We start from the raw sequence: 22,959 nt of genomic DNA, 5'->3' as shown, positions 1-22,959 counted from the left end.
GACATTCCAAAATATTTTTAATACTACTTTGAGCTTCAAATTACTACATAAAAATGGTTCAGATTCCTTCTGTTAATAATGGCTCATTTATTACATTTGAAGTCACAAATATCACTGTTATCCTTTTATTGAAAGAAACCTACAACATCTGAGAGTCATTCCATAATGGACATATAGGTAATAAGCAAAACTGGAGTTGAAAATGGCCGATTAACATTATATAACTGGTGACAAAAAAAAAAAAATCCCTAATGAGAGAAAACAAGGCCACTTTCTTCATAATACAGAACACTACTGCAACTGTAGATACAACTTTAACTCGATCTTAAAGAAGCTCCACCTTGCAGCAGTCTTAACATTGGTTAAGTACACAGAACTTTTCCCAACTTGCAAAAGCTAAGAAGCAGGCTGTAAAAAGTCATCTTAGGGCCAGCCCCGTGGCTCACTCAGGAGAGTGCAGTGCTGGTAGCGCCAAGGCCAAGGGTTTGGATCCTATATAGGGATGGCCGGTGCACTTCACTGGCTGAGCTGGTGCAGACCACACCGTGCCAGGGGTTGCTATGCCCTTACAGGTCAGAAAAAAAAAAAAAAAAGTCATCTTAATAAGCGTTTGAGACATAAGTAGGAATGAAAAATAAGTGGAATGTGTCTAATCATGCCATCTCAGGCTTCAGATATAGGATTAAAGAAAAGGTAAGACACAAAATGGAAAGAAGCTAAAGAAGTGTAAGGAAGAAAAGGGGAAGGGCACTTTGGAATGCTTTACCCTGTCTTAGAATTGATAATACAGAACAACAACAGCAAAAATCAGATTTAAAAGAAAAAAAAATAAGTATTCTTACAAAGTAGTTTGAAGCTGTTTATTCTTATTCAAATTTTATCAAAAGATGATTACCTGAGATGATATTAAACATCCGTGGATTCAGGATAGCAGGACAGATAAGTCGAAGAAAAACAAAACCACTGAATGGGAGGGAAATTTTTTTTTTTTTTAGAAAACTACTACATGTATGTTATGTTAAAATAATATATAAGCAAAATTTTTAATATTCATAGAACCATAAACTTTACTCTGAACTAATGTTAATGTTAAGGAAGCCCAAACACAAAAAGCCTTAAGAAAACAGTAAGCCAAAGCATCATATTTTAAAAACATATATATACTGCTTCTGAAATGTATTACTACTCATTTTTCCCAAGTTTGGAATTTTATATTAACTTGGGAAAATGTTCTGTAGCATTAACTGTCTTGGCTATTATTTATTTATTCCAGGCTAGTAGTGCATTTTATACTTACTCAAAAGAAACAGCGTCCTTAGGAACCCTAAGAAATTCTGAAATATTATAGGAGTACAAATAAACGTTTGATAGATACTTAGGTTCTGTAAGGTTCTCAAACTTCCATTCTCTCATTTCTCTTTCTTTTATTTATTTAATCAGAACAGCCCAGTAAAGTCTGTTATAAATCAAGCTGGTTGTATCGATTTTGTTGAGTCATATAAAAATAAGAATCCATTGCTCTAGAGAAAAAGTGATTTCTTAACAAATGAAAATGTATACAACAGAATGCTGAAAACATTTTTGAGGTAATAGACATTAGGAATTCTAAAGTAAAAAAAAGTCAAATTACACAGTAATAAAATAAGCAAAAATTAGTATAAAAGCACATGGAATAACAATAGCTGTGAAAAACAATTTTACCTGTAAAAATTTTTCTTTGGGAACCATGTACTAATGTAAAAATGCACGCTCATATAGATATTCCTTACTCTGCCTCCTTGAATCATGGTACAGAATATTTGTTCTCATGTAGAAAATTTTCCTCTAATTTCCTTTTAAGAGGAATCCACACTAATAATTAACCTCTTACTTGCCCTGTGTGAAGACAAGCATTATTCCCAAAAGTTTATAAAATTCCTTCTGGAGATTAAAATAATCGGCACAGTCTCTGTTCTCTGTTAGACTGGATAACCCAACTTCTCAGCTTTTACCTTTAGAACCATTTAAGAATTTCAGTGTGCAAATTTTACTTTTTGAGTTTTTAGAGGTGACTTTAAGAGGGATACATAGGTACCTACACATATTTAAAAGCTTACTAGGGAGAGAAATCATCACCTTGGGCATAAATACCCCCTTAAAATACCCTGTCGCATCAAACAATCCCCACAGCAAAATTCCCTGCTATTTGCTTAACAATTATACTTATTTGAAGCTTATAGTTTATAGAACAGTTTTAATTTACATCACACACGTATCTGTGCTGAAATACTATGCTTGTAATTCTTTTCTATTCTTCCCAATCACCATGAAAACCAAGAAATACAGAATCTACAATTCTTAAATATTTATGCAACATAACTAACCAAGAGAGATTTTATCTGCAAAATGAGTAGAAGCCTCTTGACAAAGTTTAGGTATGGGGCAGGATTAAAACACATTTTCAAAATTAATGGTATAATATTGGTATCTTTAGTGGTTGCCTTTTTTTTTTTTTTTTTTTTTTTGAGATATAACATGACTGGCAGTGAATGTTCTATATAATAAATTATATATATTATCAGAAAACTGTTGTATTGTCTGATATTTTTGCACTAATTTGCAGTTGCCTTGAGTTGGTTGGTCTGCTTAACAAAAGCCTGCAATAGCATTTAGGATATCAGACTGGGCCTCAGAAGCTTTGCTTTATTTCTACCTTAGCCACTACCTCTCTGTATAACCTCAGGCAAACAATGTGACCTCTCCAGATCTGCTTCCTCATTAGAAAAATAAGTTAGAATACTGATAATAAAGTCCCCATATATATACTCCCAAATTCCATGATTTGCCAAGGCAATTCTTCCTAATTATTGTACAATGACTGAAACACAGCTTCAGAACTAGAGGCTCTAGTTGGAGATTAGCCCAGAGTCATAGATTACAAAACAAATATCTAAACGGTTCAATTATTGCTCTTCCCTTTTAGCACCAAATCAATCTCTATATTGAGGGGTCTTAAAAAGTTCATGGAAAGATATGTATTATCTTTTAATTACATTTTTCCATGAACTTTTTGAAGTACCCTTGTATATTTGTGTATATGAAGAGCACTGTATGAGGTTAGCTACAGATTTTGTTGGTTATATAACTTTTAACTTCACTCTATAAGATTTTTAAAAAGTTAACTGACTATAAATAGTTAATTGACTACAAATGAGTGTTCAAGATTTTTAGGAAATGCAAAAAGAAGCTAAATGTCTCATAGTAACTTTAAAAAAAAAAAAAGTTTAAGAGCCATCTGAACTCAGAAGATATTCAGCAGGGCTTTGGCATAAAAGCCAAAGAGAAGGGCCTTGAATTGTATACTTTTACTCTTCCAATCACCATTATCTACTTGTCTATGAATGCATGCTACATACAATGATATAACAAATGAACTGATGAACCTTACCTAACAACTCTTGTTCTCATGGTGGTATTTGTAGGCCACTTGTGCTGAACAGATTTCTGTAAACATCCATAAATATACCTCAGTGTCCTGCCAAAATAACAAAATTATCTCAATACAGAAAGCAAGTGCAAATACTGATCTCATGGCAGCCTAAAGCTTAATTTGCCCAAATATACCACATTGTACCAAATACACTTTTTTAATGTAATTGGCCTATTCCCCCCAAAAAGTATTTTACTAAAAATAACGAGAGACATATTTTGCAAGAGGTAAGGAAAACTTAATCCAGTAAATTTACCATCAATGTATTAGCCAATTTCTTGACATTTACTTTGGAAGAAATTTTACCATTTTTAGACTACTTCTATATTAATGAAAAATATGAAACAAGTGTTGGAATAACAGTACAAGTTCTGTGGAGAAAGATTTTGACTTAAGTTAACTTCTTCTACCTGAACAAGTGAGTTCACTAACTGAAGACTTTTAAGCAGATACTTAGTATACATTTTGAACAAGAAATTCTAGTACAGACTACATGGAGAAACAAGTTGTCTTTTATGATCTCTTCCAATCTGAGACTATAATCCTCTTCACTCCTTAAACTACTATATAAACGACATTTATCAGCCTGTATAAAAACACGGTTTGTTTCATTTTAATATACACATTTCACTCTGGTTTGTCACTCTTCTTTTCTTTAAAAACAATTCATCTCGTAAAGATTAAAACCACAGCTTTTTCAGAGTATAATATCAGGACGATGGAAAAACTTGCACACTTAGAAACAGAAATGTTTCAAAACACAGATATGCGATCTCTTGTCAAATGAAAATTTCACTACTTACGGTGGAAGTATTTCTGAAGCCATAAATATTTTCTCCACAAGCTCTGAAAGTATGTTCAGTAGGTGTGCTAAATTAGTGTTCACATCTTCATTTTTTTCTAACTTTGACGGACTTAACTAAGAGAAGGAATAAATCAATATAAATTCATCAATGATAAATGCAATCAGGTAAACAAGCAGTTGTACTTTTCAAGGTTCTGTTTTTCCATTTTTCAATGTGTATTAGTCTCTTTTTTTCTTTGCATAAATGGGGAGTTTTTAGCACTATGGAACTCCTTCTAATGGGTTTGTTACCATTCATTCCCAATTACCCAACTGAAGAGCGAGCAGTGATTACTCAATTCTATTTATTTGGGGCGGGGGGAGATGATTAAAATAAAAAGGCTTTTCTGAATGATTTAAGACATTTAATGAGTAAGAAAAATACCAAATGCCTTAGGCAGAATCATGAACTTTACTCAAAACTTTTCCAGTAGTCCCTGGAATATAAGAATTTTGAAGCAGATATACCTCTAAATCACTCACTTCTTCCCCTTTTAATAGTAAGAACTGACAAGTTAGTGCACAATTAACATTTGACAGCTCCCAGTGTACATTATCAAAACAAAACATTTTATCAATCTAAAAAATACATTTAATATCTTCCTTTGTAAGTTGCTCTACCATCAAAATAAAATTAGAGAATAGCCATGTAAATGAGATTCTACCTATTATCTTAATGGTTTATTATGAATTTACACTGAAGCCTAAATAATTAATCCTAAAAAGATGTCTTTCTTTGCTTTTCTGGAGGCTATCTGGTAATCTCCCACTGCCCCCCCAAAACACCTTCAAGGACAAACGTAGATGTTATGAAATGCTAAACAGGTTATACAACAAAAGTTGCTAGCAAGGCCTTCAGTTTATGTTATGCACACTATAATAAATACATATAGTATATATAAATACATATAAAAAATATATGCTATATATATATATAAAATATACGCTATATATACACATAAAGTAGTATATACTTTATCATTAGTATAGTAGGAGAAATGGTAAAGTACTTTCATGAATTTCTGGTGCAACTTGATGGTTTCTAAATTCCAAAATAAAGCACATCTTTTTTAAAAAATCTGTTTTGCAAAACATTTTTATAAATATATCCAGAAGGTATAACTGCTCTGATGAATAATTTTAGAAATTAATATATTTTCCTTAAATGTAATTAGCTATAAAGTATTACCAATTAAAATATGCTGTTTGCTGAAATACTTAAAACATTAAATTCTTACCTCACAAGACTGCTTGCTTTCCATTATCTTTAAAATAGAGTCTTTCAAAGCATGGTGAACAAATTGTGTAGCAGTGGCTTTCATATACTGCTCCATCAAGGTGCTTGCAAGTGTTGTGGCTCGAAATAGGGTAGTGGCCTCATCTATACAAATATTTATATTAGAAGGTTATTTGTAAAGGACTGTACTAAGGTGACCAAATTGGAAATTAAATGAATTCATTTTCCCTCAACAATTACAGCCATGTGGAAATTAAATGAATTCATTTTCCCTCAACAATTACAGCCATGTAAATGTACTTTTTGCATGCAGCATTGAAGTACTGGTTATAATGACATCCTATATTTCTATAGACAACTCTGTAAAAGACTTTCATAGATGTTACCTCACTAGATCATAAACAGGAGAAGGGATTAACAACACCATGTTAATATGAAAAAATGAAGGCTCAGAATGGTTATATGACTTGTCTAAGATCGACTAGCCAATTAGTGACAAAACTAGGACCAAGAACCAGCTTTGCTGCCCACCGATACCATGCTTTGAAAAATGAATTAATTTCCAAGTAATAATATAACATAAAATCCCAGTATAAATTAATTTACTAGCCTGAAACATGGCTACAGAGTTAAATAAAATTTTAATAAAACACACTGTCAGAAAAGAAAACCCAAGGGTAAAATATGTACCATTATTTTATCTATTCCTTGACAAATCTATATATTTTATATTTTTTATGATTAGGAAGAAATAGTTCTAGACTTTACAATTTGGGAAACCTAGAAGCAAGACTGTTATCAAATCAAAATGTTTAGTGGAAATGGATTATTTTGATATATTTATAAGCTGTTGAAAAGATTATGTGTCCAGCAGCCTGCGAACGACCTGTCTTATAGAAGCTAGAAATAAAATACAACTGACACTCAACTTCTGTGCAACGAATTAGTAAGTAAAAACTAAACAAGAATATGTTAAGTATATCAAACTATTCCTGATAATCAAGCACTATGACCATTGTTCTGGACACAAAAATCACTTCCTCATTGCTTCTAATACTAATCTGCCAAGACAAAAACCTGTATGAGTATTAGAAATGCTAGCCCCACCATATTAACCAATATAAGAAACCAGAACTGACATCCCATCCGCAGTTTTTAATGAAGGAAAAATGGAATAACTTATTTTGCAATATGATTGAACGGTTTAATATATTCGAAGAGTCCAAATATACTTGATATATAAAACCTAATAGCCCAATTTTTAAAAGTAACACACTAACACATTCATACTATACCTTCCATGCTTATTTCTCTGTCATTTAGTGTACATAACAACAATGATTCAAGCTTTTCATGAAGAAAAATCCTCAGTAGGATGCTAGCCAGTAGTGTTCGGTCTTGTCCACATACATGTGATAAAGCATAGACTACATGAAGCTCCTTTTGCAGTATAAGCTAAAAAACGACATCAAAAAACTGTTAAACTACATATTATTAAGCATTCTCAGTGAGACTAACAGGAAATATGTTCTTATACTTAGAAGTATGTCCCACTGTATAATTTATTAAAAATAGAGTTTGTAGAGTTTGTAGCCTGCATATTTCAAGTTTCTTTAGACCAAAATCATACCACTACAAGGTTTTAAACCTTCTTGGGCTGTCAATGCGCCACTAAGCTATGAAATCACATTTTAACTTAATATGTTTTTTATTAAATGTAAAATGTTTCTGTTAATAATGTCATCAAAAATAATTAGACTGATAAATAACTTAATACCTCTTTAAATTCACTGTACTCTTCCTCTGGCATGATTTTTTCCATAGAATATCGTGCTCGAACACGCAGGGATCCTGGTTCAATACCTTTTAATGGTATATGGGAACTGAGCAGAAACCATTCATCTGTAGCATGCCCTTTCTGTAACCGGCTCAACTGACAGCGCATAAATACTTTGAAAGAAAAACAAATGATTATTGTCTAAAAAGACAACACTATAATTAGCCAAACAGGAAAATTTCCCCAATGTTCAGTCTTCTCTATATTGTTAAATGCTTTTTAATCAAAGGAGTTTCAATAAGGTCATAAATTCAATACTTAATTGCTACTTCATTCGTTTACTGAATGCCTGTGAAGTGCTAGATTCTGTGATAGGCAGGGATGTGGGGTACAGAGATGATTAACACACACTCTCTGACTTGCATGGAGGTCAATCTTGCCAAGAAGACACAAAGTCAATTATGGTACAATGTGATAAGTACTATAACAGTGGTAAATGCTATTGGAGTATGAAGAAATAATATCTAATTGAGCCTAGGGAGGTTAAAAATCCATTCCAAACAGGAAATCCTTGAGATGACTTGTAACAGGATCTGGAGCTAAGTAGAAAGGTAGAGGAAAAGAGAGCAGTCCAAAATGGAAGGTATGGCTTTCCTTCTATGTCATTTCCAGGGGGGGGTGGATTTTACTGTAATAGTCATGGGGAACCACTAAAAAATGTTAAGCATTTAAGTGTTACAGAAATTAAGAATAAACATTTTACAGAGAAAAATCCAGGCTTTGATCTGTTAATACATATCACTTCCTTCCCTAAGCCAAAGTTTTAAGATGGTATTAGCCTAATTCACCCTGATGTGAATTGCAAATCCCATTGCCAACTGTCTTAGTAATAACAGGCTGGGAAGAGGTGTGCTGCTGAGAACAAGAACTTGAAGCATCTCACTACCAGAAGCAATAAATAACATACTCTAGCTTAGAGAAATTTTTTAAATAGAGCATTTTTCTTTTTAACACATATGCTAAGTACAGGAAAGTAGGAAAAACCTAAAAAGTAGAAAGAAGGGAGGGGGGAAACCCCCAAGAAAGAGGACCACTGTAACTATTTTCTTCTTATTATTATTCATTGAGGAGGGAAGGGTGGATAGATATGTATTTTAACCTCAAGGGCTTAAGTTTACAGCATGTACAATTTAGCCATTTTGGTCTTTTTTACCTAGATACATTCTTTCTCAACAATCAGTACTTTTACAAGTACATAAACAAACTATCTCACATTATGCTATTTGTACTTGTTTTATTTTTTAATTTCCATTTTAAGACTACATTTCATTAAAAATTTTAAAAGCATATAAAACATGCTTTTTTTTCTTTTTTTTTTTTTTTACTTTAGAAAGAGTTTCTGTATCAACTTACAGATATCAGGATCTTTGCTTTTCTTTGTTTTATTACTAAGAGTTATTTCAAATCTATTGATGTCAGGAGGAAGATCACTAAAGGAGCAAGGAGAAAAAGAATTAACAAAATGTTCTGGCATCAAACTACTTGATTACTTTACTTGTAGTATCAAATAAGCCCCCTATTTCCGCCTAAAAAAAACAACAACAACAAAAAAAAAAACTTGAGCGTACTATATTTAAAACTAGATTCACAATATATTTTATTATTTGGTATACAGGAATACAGACAAGCAAATTTCACTTTCCCTAGCATCATTAACATCTTAACTCCCAACAATTCACTCAAGTAAGTCCTGGAAACTTTAGCAAACATTTTGTACATGTGGGTAAGTAAATGTTTTTGGACTTGTTGGTAATACTAAGTCATATTAATAATTATGTGAAAAATCAAGGGCATAGCACTTTACTAATTAAGGTGAACAAATAAAACAGAAAATAAAAATGATGTATTATTAAAACACCTGGACTTGGTGCCCTGTTCTAACAGTTTAGATATAGACAAAAAAAAAAAAAAAAAAGAGGAAAGAAAATGCAATATGGTAAAAGAAAAGGATTTAATATAATGATAAAATAAAACTTACTCAAAGACAAATTCTTCCGACCATACTGGATTTTGCCCTTCCCTTGCGTGAGTTTTTGCTACTTGGACACTATTCAGATAGATGTTACAATATGGATTAGTAAAGTGTTTTACTGGGAGTTTATGGGCCTCTTCAATATGTAAAACAAGGCTGCTGACCTAAAAAAAAAAACACAAAAATTATCACCCCAGATTTCAAGAATTATGCATTAATAGGTTTCAAAAGCAATTACTATAAAATAAAAACCCCCAAATAGTGACTTATTCTACTCTTTTTCTCAAACTATATTAGCTTTGGTTAGAGTTTCCCTTTTACATGACATACAGTAAAATACAAGGGAACTTCAAAAAGTTCATGGAAAAATGGAATTAAAAGATAAAAATAAAAAATATAAACTTTATTTCTCAACATAAACTCCATCAAGTTCAAGACACTTTTGTAAGGGAGCCATTTAGTCCATCCCTAGAGAAAACTGAGGGGCCTAGGAACTTAACCTTATCAATGCAGTCTTTTTTACTTTATTAACTGAAGAAAAATGGATATCCTTTAAAGATTTTGTAAGATTGGGAAACAAAAAAGTCAGAAGGAGCCAAATCAGGACTGTAAAGTGGATGCTTAGTGACTTCCCATGGAAACTCTTGCAAAATTGCCCTTGTTTGATGAGAAGAATGAGCAGGAGCATCCAGCCTCTTCTTGCTAAAGCTTTGGTTAACTCTCAAACACTCTCATAATAAACAGATGTTATCATTCTTTGGCCCTCCAGAAAGTCGACAAACAAAATGCCTTGAGCATCCCCAGAAACTGTTGCCATGACCTTTGCCCTTGGCTGGTCCACTTTTGCTTTGATTGGACATTTCTATCTCTTGTAACCATGGCTTTGATTGTGCTTTGTCTTCAGGATTATACGGAGATGAGCCATGTTTCATCTCTGTTACAGTTCTTCAAAGAAATGCTTAAAATTTCCATCGAAAGCTCTGCTCTTGTCTGCAGCTGATCTGGGTGCAAAAGTTCTGGCACCCACTGAGTGGAAAGTTTGCTCAGTTTAATTTTTCAGTCAGAATTGTGTAAGTTGAACCTATTGAGATGTCTATGATGTTGCCTATTGTTTCTGCTGTTAATCATCCGTCCTCTTCAACTGGGGCATAAACAAGATTAATTTTTTCCATGCAAAGTGATGTGGATGGTCTGCCACTATGGGCTTCATCTTCAACATCGTCTTGTCCCTTTTTAAAATGAGTTATCCATTTTAAACTTCTGATTTCTTTGGGGCACTGTTCCATAAACTTCTTGCAAAGTATCGATGATTATATTATAACTACAAATGTTAATTTCATGGATAAAGTTTCACACAAGACACAACTTGCTCTTATCTGCAAAAATTCAATCTGATTTTCCACAGCTTACAATATGTTTTAAAGATCTATGGTAATAATGTGTATAATTAAATATCCAAGGGGAAAGGACCAGAATTCTGATTACAGCAATTATTTAGTCACCTAAGTAATAAATATTTATCCACTCCCAGTAGAACAGTATGTCAAATTCACAGAGCTTTTTCGGAATTCCTGTGAATAGAACAGGAGTTATTTCAGTCAACAAATAAATATTGTATTAAACTTTCCTCAAAATACCAAGAATGTCAAAATTTGCCTAACTTCTTCCAATTATCTAAGGATTACTATAAAAGGGAAAAAAAGCCAAGAAATGGAGGGTAAAAAGTTGCCCTTACATATCTAGAAAAAAAAAGAAAGCCAAGATTAATTCTCCAAAAATCACAGTTCAGGGCAGGCTAACTAAGGTTTCAAATAAGACTGGATATTTTCTAAGAGTTATGTGATAGCTTTCAAAAGCAATTACTATAGAATGAAAAACCCAAAACTTTATTGGTATTACTATTATATAAGTCAGATGATCTTTTCAATATGTACCTTTAGTTCTATTTTTTTAAAACAGGCCAAAATAATTCTTTGAAGAAGAAAATAAAAGTACCCAACAGAATAGTTTCTTTTGTTGTTGGCTTGGTATCGTTATTTTTTTTTTGACCGGTAAGGGGATCGCAACCCTCAGCACGGTGTGGTCCACACCACACTCAACCAGTGAGCGCACCGGCCACCCCTATATAGGATCCGAACCCGTGGCCTCGGTGCTACCAGCGCTGCACTCTCCCGAGTGAGCCATGGGGCCAAACCTTGGTATTGTTATTTTAAGTAGAAGAATAAATAATCCTTCATATGCACTCAAAAGTTGGCATTATGGCCTGAGAACCAGAAGGCACATACAAATCATTCTTGCATAAAGAAATAATGATTTTTTTCTGCTACTGAAGCAAGTGACAGCATGGCTTTAAAATGCCTAAAAAGATTAACCTCTCTTTTCTTAAGAAATGTTGACCAAAATAGTTCAGAAAAAAATTTTTTTAAAAAAGGTAAAGAGCAAAGCGATAGAGTAAAATGTGACAATTACAAATAAAAGAAAATTAAGTTTCACCTGACGAAGGCGCTTATTTGATGTTCCTGGACTACTTTTCCGTAAGTTGCAAAATGCCTGCAGACCTTTCATCCAATCCTACAAAAAAAAAATCCCACAGTATTTCAAAGAAATGAACACTTGTTTATTTGATTTCCATCATCAATTTGTTTCTTTCAAATTCAACAGTTCTTTCCTTCTCTAGACTGCCATTTCTATTCTCAGACTATATTGCACTTTATTTGTGCTCCAATAAGGTAAAAATAATCAAAGTAATTATAATAATTCTGTAAAAAAAGGCTTGAGGTTGTGTAGAATCTCTAAGTTAATGTTAAGTACACCAATCAGTGGCCATTAATTAGCCGCAAAATAAAATTTACATTAAAGAAATTGTTTCTCCCAAACAAATACAACCTTGGGGTAAAAAGTCTATGTATATATAGTTAAACTGTTACACTTGAGGTAAGCTAAATCAGAATTTAACTTGATACATTTTGTGAGAAGACGAGAGTATCACTTGCAAAACAAACTGATAATGTGATGACTGATTTGAAGACAAACATTCTATTCTTTACCTCAGACCATGATATAAGGTAGAAATGTATGAGGAGATCTGGTTTATTTGTAAGCCCTTTCAAATATAACATTAGATTTAAAAAAACATATCAGGTTAATATTCAAATTAAATTACAGCTATATTTTTTAAATGTTTAAATATCTACTGCCCTGGAGACAGGAAGAAACAATTTAGGTTTTTTAAAAATAAATCTAAATATAACTTTGGCTTATATGTTTCTGGAAAGCTATGTACCATTACTTTATTCAATTATGTCTTTAGTTTGCTGGCTATTTCAATGAATCTGAACTCTGTCAATATTTAGAGTACATCTTTATAGTTGAGAAAATGAAAACCAAATCAATTACCATAGCTCTTAAAAGTAGAGGAGAGAAACCAGAGACCCCACAGCATACCAAAATCAATAAAAACTGGAAATATCACTTAAAGTCAAAGGGAGTTTGACCATAAGTGATATGGAAAGAGTATGCATAAATACAGTAAGAAAATGTTCTATGTAAGGCTTGCAAAACATACTGAAATGTCACCAAGGTATGTGACACATTTTTATTCAGAAAGAGAGAACATGATAAAGTAACTAGAAGATAGGATATTGAAGTTTAATTTCTACAACAAACTCAGTTTCTAACATTTTAAAAAATATCTAAATTACCAAGATGTTCTGAGCCCTATTTATCTAAGAATTAGTGATGCATACCTACAAAACAAAGTTTTCTGTGCTCATTTCACTATATATGAAGTGAGTATTTGCTTACGGTATTTTACTAAGATTTGAAATATGACATTCAATTATGAGCCATAAAACACAATGGTTCATTCATCAAATTTATTCCGTGAGTCTAATATTTTCATAATTTATGTCAGGGGCCCATGCTAGGATCCACAGTGTTAAGAGCATCTTCCTCATACCAAGGTTGGCAAGTTAAGTTCTTACTTCCAACAAAACCACTCTCTTTCATCTCTTAACTAGCTTTAGGTTCCTTCCATAGAGTATAAGCAGAAATATAGCCATTTTTGTATAAGATACAAGTAAACACACCAGAATTGTGGTTCAAAGAAAACTAAATATTTTTAAGAAAATTTTTAAAAGCATTATTTCATCACATAATTAGTTAAAAATTAATAAAAGTTATAAGAAGGGCATTGCACATGGATCAATGGCAGTGAAGCAAACATATCTAGACTTAGAGAATATATACAAAAGAAAATTCCTAAAATATTTTTCCTCTTGATGAACTTTTATTTTCAGACATGAGGTTCAACCAGTGAAGAATAACAATTCTTGTTAGCAAAACTAACTGGCTTGCCGTTGTATTATACTAAGAATATAACTTTTATACAGAGAGGATCTTAAATGAGCATTCTCAGTTGGACTCAACATCACAGAGTATTTAAAAGTCAATTTAAAATGGAGTTTTTATTCCAATAACCCTTCATTGAGTTTGTTTCTGCATTTCTTTCAAAAAAAACTTCTTACACATGAAAGTTCTTATTTCTCAAAATAAAAAGACCATTTGATTTCAGGCACCCTTTTTATCACATTATCTTAAATGTGATAGTTTTCTAAACTAGTTAATAAGAAAACACAGCTTACATAGAGCTTTTCAAAAGTTTAAGAAACAATGATTTTTACCTCTGCTTGTTCTGGAGTTTCTCCTGCAAAGTAAAAGATGTAATGTTCTTCACTAAAATGCTGAACGACTATCTGAAAACAGTTTGGCCTTTAAAATGCAAACAAAAAAGTTATTAGGAAGGTTACCAGAAAATATTAAAACATTTACACCAACTTTAAAAAAATCACAATATATATATTTTATATAAAATTATAGTTCTTAATTTAGAGAAATACTCCATTGTACCAGATCATAACTAAAAAGAAAATGTCAACTACATATATTTTAGAAAATTTTGTCAGCACTATTAAAATTTTATCAATCTTTCAAATTTTAAACTAAAAAAAGAATGTACTGTATAAATTAATTCTAAAAGACACTAGAAATAGAAAAGTTAGAAACTAAAACAGAATTCCTAGAATTGTACCTAGCTAATCTAAAAACTTTTTATATACACCGGAAAAAGACTAGAAATGTTCTTAGTGATTATCTCTAAGTAGACTGTAGGTGATTTTAACTTTCTTTGTAATAATTTTCTATATTTTCAAACTTTTACAAATTCATTTTTCCTCATCTGTTAAATTGGAAACATCATCTCCTCATATATCTGCTTGTTCTGAAATTTAAGTGACCTAACAGTAGTGTACTACAACAGTAGTGTACTACAACAGTAGTGTACTACAACAGTAGTGTACTACAACAGTAGTGTACTACAACAGTAGTGTACTACAACAGTAGTGTACTACAACAGTAGTGTACTACAACAGTAGTGTACTACAACAGTAGTGTACTACAACAAACAGTAGTGTACAACAGTAGTGTACAACAGTAGTATACACTGGTACTGTACAACAGTAGTGTACTACAACAGTAGTGTACAACAGTAGTATACAACGGTACTGTACAACAGTAGTGTACTACAACAGTAGTGTACAACAGTAGTATACAACGGTACTGTACAACAGTAGTGTACAACAGTAGTGTTAGTTCTTGTCTTCCTTTAGTATGTACCATTACCAAAGTACTTCAAAAAGCTCATAGAAAAAATAGAATTAAAAGGTAATATGAATCTTTCTATGAACTTTTTGTAGTACCCTCATGTAAATCATTTGACACATATATACAATAATAGTAATTTATATCTTTTTTGGAGACATGCTTTTTTTCCAGTTAGACTTGAAAATGTTTATAAAATGTTTAGTGAATGTTTCTGGAACTCAATAAATGTTATTTCTATTTCCTGCTTTAAATAAAGATTATATCTTAGGCTTTAATGTTAGGAGGCCATAGTAAAATACCCAAAGTACAAGCTTCATACTTGTTAAAGATAAAAACTATCTTTTCATGTTTTGAGAATATCATACAAGTAATCATGGAGACTGTCAACTGAAAATTTCCAATTCTGAGAGCAACCTGTATCAGACTAACCCCTCCTTGCTAGATAAAATATAAAAAACAAAACAAAAAACAGCTGTTTGAAGGCACTAGAGAACACCAAAGCAGTTAAGACTTGAGGAACCAAGATCGTACTGAGGTGAGCCTGACATTTTCCATAGCTTTTCCTTTCAAGGTATGTGTCAATTTCTATACAGTGTAGGGAGGGCAAGAAGCAAAGATGCTAAGCAGAAAGCAGCAGTTAAAAGGATAAAAAGCTAACCAGCATATCCAGCAGTTTCACAGTGCTGAGAGAGAAAAACAGAGTTCAGGGCCTTCAAAGAAAAAGCACTCAGGTGAGAATCCTTGAAGGGCTATGCCTTCACAATAAGGGCAAACCAGAAATAGAACAGCCTTCACCAATACTGAAACCCAAACTCCACTTGATTCCCTAAAAGGATAAAGATGAACTACACCTACTCCATCTGTCCTTTCTGGAGGCAATAACACTATCCATAGTTCCCACAGTTTTTCATACACAGTGTCCATCATCAGTCAAACATAAGTAGACTTTACAGGAATTAGGATCAAATGACTGAAAGCTAAGAGAAAAAAGACAACAGAGAAAAACATATACATAATCCAGATATTGAGGATAGACACCATAATTGAAGTGTTTAAGAAGAAAGTAATAAGACTTTTGCAAGAAAGCTGGGTCCACAAGTAAAGGATCATATGAAACTCTAAACTGAAAAATGTAATAAATAAAATTAAGACCTCAATAAGTGGATTTAACTGCAGAAGAAAAGATTAGTGAACTGAAATATCAGAAGAAAATATCTAGTTTGAAGCACACAGAGGGAAAAAAAAGATGAAAAAGATAGAAAACTATGTAAGAGACACATGGGACACAGTGAAAAGGTGCAACACGTTTAACTGGAATCCCAGAAGACAGAGAATGTAGCAGAAGAACTGTTTTAAGACATACTAACCAAGAGATTTTTCTAAACTGACAAAAGACATCATCAGGTCTTAGGTTGAAGAAGCTGTACAAACATTAGAATAATTTTTTTAAAAAAAATATAGGCACTAAAAATGTATAGTAACAAAAAAATCTCAAAGCATTCAGAGAAAGATAAAATACATTACCTCTAAAAGAGAAACACTTAGAATGATAATAACAATGTTGGAAGGTAGAAATCGTTAAAATGGTGAAAGAAAATAACTGCCAATCTAAAATTTAATCAAAACATCCTTCATGAATGAAGGTAAAACAACAGATACTGTCACAGTGAAAGAACCAGCTTATGTAAAAATTCCCACATAAATATTCACTAGAATTAATTTGTATCACTGAAATGTCCTTCTACCTGTGCTTCTAAAATGGTTAATATTTAAAGTAAAGCAGTGTTGGGCTGGCCAGTTAGCTCAATTGGTTAGAGCATGTTATAACACCAAGGTCAAAGGTTCAGATCCCCATACTGGCCAGCCACCATAAATTAAATGAATGAATGAACAAATAAATAAACAGATCAGTATTAAAAGTCAGAAGTTTAATACAAAGAAAGAGAGTGCTGAGAGACCTCTTAATAACACAGTAAAACACTGAGGGACCCATACATGTAGCAAATTCTGTGGCAGTTCCAAAGTTGAGGATCTATAGTAAATTACGAGGCATTCTCAACACTTGAATATGGAATACATACACAAGGAAAAGAAATGACATTGTATATTAAGTGGAAAATATAACGGGTTAAAAAACTGTACTTAAAATTGGCATCATAAAACAAAACAAAATAAAAAATACTAAAAAAAATCTGGAAAAACCGCACAGCTGTGCAACTAGAGCCATGACAGCCCTTCAAGCAGTGCTGTCCATCCAACATTCCTTCAGCAGTGGGCCTTAGAATGCACACAATCATCTACTGCAGAAGGCTGCAATTAAGTTTCATATTAGACTTCATCTAAACGCTAAAGGTCAGTGTATCAGTTTCTGTATTTACATAAAGCATGAAATGTTCAATGCCTGCCATATATAACATTATAAAGAAAAAGATAACAGCATTCATACACAATTTCCCCTTTTGTTCTCTGATAGAAACCTATTTTTCATTTGTCCTATTATGTGGTAGAGATATCTTCTCATTTTCTTGAAATATACTTTACTGGTGCTGTTTTCTTTAGCACTCAGTCTTCCTCACTTAGTGCTTCCCAACTATTTCACAGTAAGGCACACACAAAAAATAGTTCATATTAAACTGATTCAAAAAGAAAAAAAATCTCAATTTTTTTTTAAATGAGAGACGTGCTTATTTCTCATGGATGTAAGTTTTTCATATCAGGTTTTAGACTTGCTGTCATTAAATATAATTCATGACTAGAATGTTTTTAAATATCCTCAAATTCTTGAAAGTCACATTCAATAAGAAACTTTGCCAAAGAAGCAAGCTACATACAACCTTATAGTAAATAGTAAACATATATTTATTGCTTTTTCCCCCATACCTGACAGAAACTCCTTTGATATGGATTGAATTGTGTCCCCCAAGTTTTTATATACTATTAGAAGTTTAATCCCACTGACAGTGTTAAGAGGGTGGGAAATCCTATTATGGTCACTGAAAGGTGGGGCCTTAAAGAGATGATCAGGTTCTGAGAACTGTGTCCTCATGAATGTATTAATCCATCAGAGGATGGTCACGGGCATGGTTCTGAAAACATTAAAAGGAAAGTGCTTTAGCAGCTCTCTCTGCCTCTGCCATCCGCAGAATGTGACACCCTTCTTTGCTGTGAAGAGTCACTACCAACCCACAGGAGGCTCTCATCAGATGTGTTCCTTGGACTTTGGACTTCCCAGCCTCTGAAACTGTAAGCAATACATATCTTTTCTTTATACATTACCCAGTTTCAAGAATTCCTGTTATAAGCAACAGAAATGGATTAATACATCATTTCTTGGTTATTAACCAGAGTAGGAATAATTCAGTCTCTTTAAATTATACTTCAAGGATCAGATCTTCCCTTTAAGTCTAGCAATTCTTTTTCTTTAATTGTCAAGTGTGATGTGGACCTTTGTTTTGATAATGCAGATTTTCAATTTAAATGCACCTTTTCACATAAAGTACATCAAAATAATGCTACAGCTTTTCCTCAAACTTACAGATATCACTTTATTAGTCTTAATACTTCTTTTTAAGATTCATATTATTCAAAGTATAAGTATCACTAGTGAATCATTTTTAACCTCACTTTTTCAAGGTTGAATTTCTGCTTTGAATCCATAAACTGTCAGAATACATTAATATCTTTTTGTGTTGTACTTATAATTTTTGAGGAAGTTTACCTATTCTTCAATAAATCTGCAAAGTGAAAATCATTCACCAAAAAGTTATCTTTTTACTGTAGGTCAAAAACTTTTAACACCAAAACTCTTATTTTGGACAGCTAAGATACTTCAGCATTAAACAGTAGGTATTCTGATCCCATTTTTTCACATAAAACTGAAAACATGTGCACCTGAACCACCATGGATTTTATTGGAGCCGCCGTTTTATAATATTATTTAATATGGAATTCAGTTCTACAGACAAATTTATGTATAAGACCATCTCTGTATTGATTATTTTCCAGAATGAATGCTTGATGTAAAACCTTTAAATGTTCCAGTCATGAAGGCTCATCATCAATCGTAAACTTAAACAGCATTTCCATAGGATCTTTTTTGTTTCAAAGGATTATTCACTGTTTGGCATATTTTACCCCTAATAGTTTTGGTACTTCTTTAAATGGCTTGTAATTTTCTTTCAGGTATTTCTCTAATGTCTGTAGATTCATTAGTCTGCAGTGAAAACGTAGTCTCTTGATGTATGTACAATTTGTTTGATTAATGAATGCACTTATTGATAATACTACCTGAATACTAATATTTGTAAATGGTATCTCTTTTACTTCTTTTACTTTCTGGCCCCAAAGAAAGTTTGCACTTTCCATCAGATTGGTAAAACAAACAATTTTCCAACTCTATGTGAAACATTTTTGTTTCAGCTTTAAGTATTAATTCCATGATCTCATAATAGGCTTCCCAAGTTTAACCAGATTCTGAAGGAACAGATCTATGAGAAGAGGGTAAGTGGGAAAAGAGAAGAAACTATTTCTCATTTGGAATTTACAGTACAATTTTTTTCACGAGAAGTAGACATTTAATGGTTCGGTGCCAGCATAAAGTGCTTGGCGCCACTGACTTATTCAATAACTTTTAAGCAAATAAAACTTGGAAGATTTACTGGGTTTAGCAATCCAAATTTAATAAATTTCTAGGGCTGGCCCGTGGCTCACTCAGGAGAGTGCAGTGCTCATAACACCAAGGCCACAGGTTCGGATTCTATATAGGGATGGCCGGTTCACTCACTGGCTGAGCGTGGTGCTGACAACACCAAGCCAAGGGTTAAAGATCCCCTTACCGGTCATCTTTTGGGAAAAATAAATAAATAAATAAATAAATAATTTTTAAAAGATTTAATAAATTTCTTAAGTGGCCTTATAAGTGAGCTGATTTTTTTCTTTTTTTTTTTAAATTAAGGCTACTGGTTTTATCTTATGAATCTGATGACTTTCCAGCATTAATCACCAAATTGCCCCTTCATGGTGGGAAAATAAATATCTGTACATTAAAGTCAATTATAAAGAAGTAACAATGAAAGAAATCTAAGTTAGTTCTGTTCTTTTCAAGAACCTCCTTATACATTCTACAATAACGAAAACAATTTTAACTTCTGTATTAGTAGAAATGCCATCCTGCAGCAGAAAAGCAAGTTGATTTGTTTTAACTGCTTTGTCTTTTACTAATCAAAATAGGTAATAAAAGTGATACATATATCTAAAAAGACTCTGGGATGGATGATTATTGATAATATTAACAGTAAAAGGTAAAGAAACACCATCGTTCTTGAACAAAAATCCAGATATAATCAAGAGTTGGATTTGTCTTGTGATGTTCAGGATTTAGCTTATACGTTTATATTTATTTTTAAAAATCCCTTGAAATCAGTGTAAGAAAAATGTTTCTTTTTTTAACATCCAATCTAAAATCTTTTTTCCTATTGAAACAATTTTTTTAATATTATGATTGTTTTTTAACATCAAGTTTCTTAGGAATATGTCTATAAAGTTAAGAGCAGAATTGAGTATACCTAGTACTATTGGATGCACTGAGTTCATATAGAACATGATAAAATCAGAGGAAAGGTAACAAGACTCAAAGTAAGTCACTCAAAAGACTGTTGGTGGGAACAGGGAGGAAACATGCTATATACCGATCAAGTTTTACTACAGGAAATGTCATTCTAAAGATTTCTATGTAGTATAGTGGAGTAGGATTTTATGCATAGGTTAGTCTAAAATAAGCAAGGAGAACAAAACATACCCTAAAAAGTAAATCTGACATTTTTAGAAGATGATTTTAGAGCTCTCAAAATTGGTTTGCTATGCTTTGAAATGATCTGAATATACACACACTTATAAAAACAATTCCACAAGAAAAACAGGAAACCAATTTCTTACCTGCCAAAGAGACTATCATGAACAACATAGACAGAACATACACTGAGATCTATTAATCCTTTTGGTTTTGTAGCTCGCTTTTCACTTTCAAAATAAATAAGTTGGGCATCACTGCCCTCTAAAATAAAATACAAATTTTTCCAACGTTTTCCTTTGCCTGTTGAAAGAAAAAAATTGTCTTACCTTAGCCAAAAAGTAAACTGTGAAATCATATATATTAGAATCAAAACAATTATTGTAGCAAAAAATAAAAATTAAATATACTTCAATTTTTATTCCAAAGCTTGAACGATATGTCAATCCTTATAGAATGAGAAAATACCTGTAACTTATCTATAGAAAAATGCCTGTTGTTAAATTGCTTGTTTTAATGAATCACAGAAGAAATGATAAGGATACCTTAACTATGTCTTTAGAGATTTCGTTATGATGAAATCTTCAAAATTCCTGTTTTGGAGTAATTCTTTTCCAGTCTTAAGGAAAAAACTATTCCACTAAACAGCCCATCCCCACCCCAACTCCCTAACATGTCTTAATATCAAATTGAGGTAAATCTATAAAATAACAACATCTATACCATCAATGTTCCAAGGAATTTCTCTTAAAAAATAAAAAAAATAAAAAAGCATGGGAGGAAGGAGCAAAAAATAAAACAAAACACCTTGCACTGGAACTACCTCAGGATCTAAGGACCTGGTTGGAAATGTGGACTTAATATACCCAGACTCTAAATTTTGAAGGATGCTTAGATATACTCTAAACAAGTATGAATTTTACGAAATACATACTACAATAATAAATTTATGCCCAATATTTACAATGCCTCTATCAAATGAGTTAACAATAAAATACTGAAATTGAATCCTTAGTCTTAAAAGTTTACTTACCCTTTTTCAAAAGATAACCTTTCTTAACAATATTTTTATAAAAGGCATCCTTTGTTTTACGACGAATTGTATTATAGATTTCCTTGCCATCCACTGTGTCATTAAGTACTTGTTCTTGATCCTGAATTTTAAAAAATATTAAAATTATTCCATGAATTCTTGATGGAATATTGAAAATGAGTAAAAATAGATTACCAATTAAAAGCAAAGTGTTTACTACTAAAATCTAGATAAACATAACACATAAAGAAGAGATCCTTTCCTTTCCAACGAAATTTCCAGAAAGGTTTTCTTATCGTTTCCCAAGAGCATGGACAACTTTCCCAAAAAGGTTTCCTTACCATTTCCCAAGAACATATCCCATGGACAACTAATAAACTGCTTTCAAAAATATGGTCAGTTTTGTTATACTTTACAGCACGTTTTGAAAACATGAATTTGTCCCAACATAACTGGTAAGTCAGGAATCAATTTGCACATGAAGCAAATTCATGTCCATGAGAAACACTAAGTGAACACAGAAAACTGCACCAAGCTGAGCTTAGACACACGGGAATATACGAAACACACACTCCTCAAATACCTAGCAGTTCCCTCAGTTCATCAAGTGTGTTATATGCCATACTCATCCATTCACATCTGATGTTATAACTCTGTCTGATTTAGGATAATCCTCCTACAACTTTACAACATTCTCATGCTTCACTCCTTCTGATGGCCACTTCCACATAATAAAATTCAGGTCTTTTATTCAAAGTAAAGTGCCATACTTATTGTAGTATTTAAATATTTCTTAATCATTTAGCATATGTAAAACTATGCTACATTTTTATTAGGTGACTATCTTTTTTTCATGTGCTAATGATGAAGTTTCTGATTGTTAAACCCCTTAACCCCACTTTTCCCACAAGCCCTGTAGTTTTTATTGCTACATTTTATATAACGCCGTCATTTTTAGGAATGCATATGTCACAGTATGGCAGAACTGACATTAATTGCTAAATCCTCTAAATAACAAAAAGAAGAATTATGTCAGGAAGAATATAAAGAAATGAGTGCTTTCATCATGATCTTTACAGAATAAATCAATCTACAGTTTTACTACCGGGGTCCATTGG

The 22,959-nt window shown here is 32.3% G+C and overlaps 1 protein-coding gene across 1 annotated transcript in view; it reads right to left on the bottom strand.

Moving 5' to 3' along the window:
- Window positions 1–22,959, bottom strand: part of RASA1 (RAS p21 protein activator 1) — a 96,085-nt gene that overhangs the window by 7,490 nt on the left and 65,636 nt on the right. Inside the window, exons 10-21 of the mRNA XM_063082929.1 lie at window positions 21,842–21,962; window positions 20,955–21,111; window positions 14,042–14,129; window positions 11,853–11,930; window positions 9,366–9,523; window positions 8,741–8,817; window positions 7,328–7,500; window positions 6,846–7,005; window positions 5,552–5,694; window positions 4,273–4,388; window positions 3,428–3,514; window positions 896–963 (exon numbers count right to left, since the gene is read on the bottom strand). Coding sequence (XP_062938999.1) covers window positions 896–963; window positions 3,428–3,514; window positions 4,273–4,388; window positions 5,552–5,694; window positions 6,846–7,005; window positions 7,328–7,500; window positions 8,741–8,817; window positions 9,366–9,523; window positions 11,853–11,930; window positions 14,042–14,129; window positions 20,955–21,111; window positions 21,842–21,962 — 1,426 coding nt within the window. The remainder of the gene's footprint in view (window positions 1–895; window positions 964–3,427; window positions 3,515–4,272; window positions 4,389–5,551; window positions 5,695–6,845; window positions 7,006–7,327; window positions 7,501–8,740; window positions 8,818–9,365; window positions 9,524–11,852; window positions 11,931–14,041; window positions 14,130–20,954; window positions 21,112–21,841; window positions 21,963–22,959) is intronic.

Source organism: Cynocephalus volans, chromosome 2 (genome assembly GCF_027409185.1).
Source record: "Cynocephalus volans isolate mCynVol1 chromosome 2, mCynVol1.pri, whole genome shotgun sequence".
Classification (NCBI taxonomy): Eukaryota; Metazoa; Chordata; class Mammalia; order Dermoptera; family Cynocephalidae; genus Cynocephalus; species Cynocephalus volans.
This window is presented reverse-complemented; position numbering and strand designations above follow the sequence as displayed.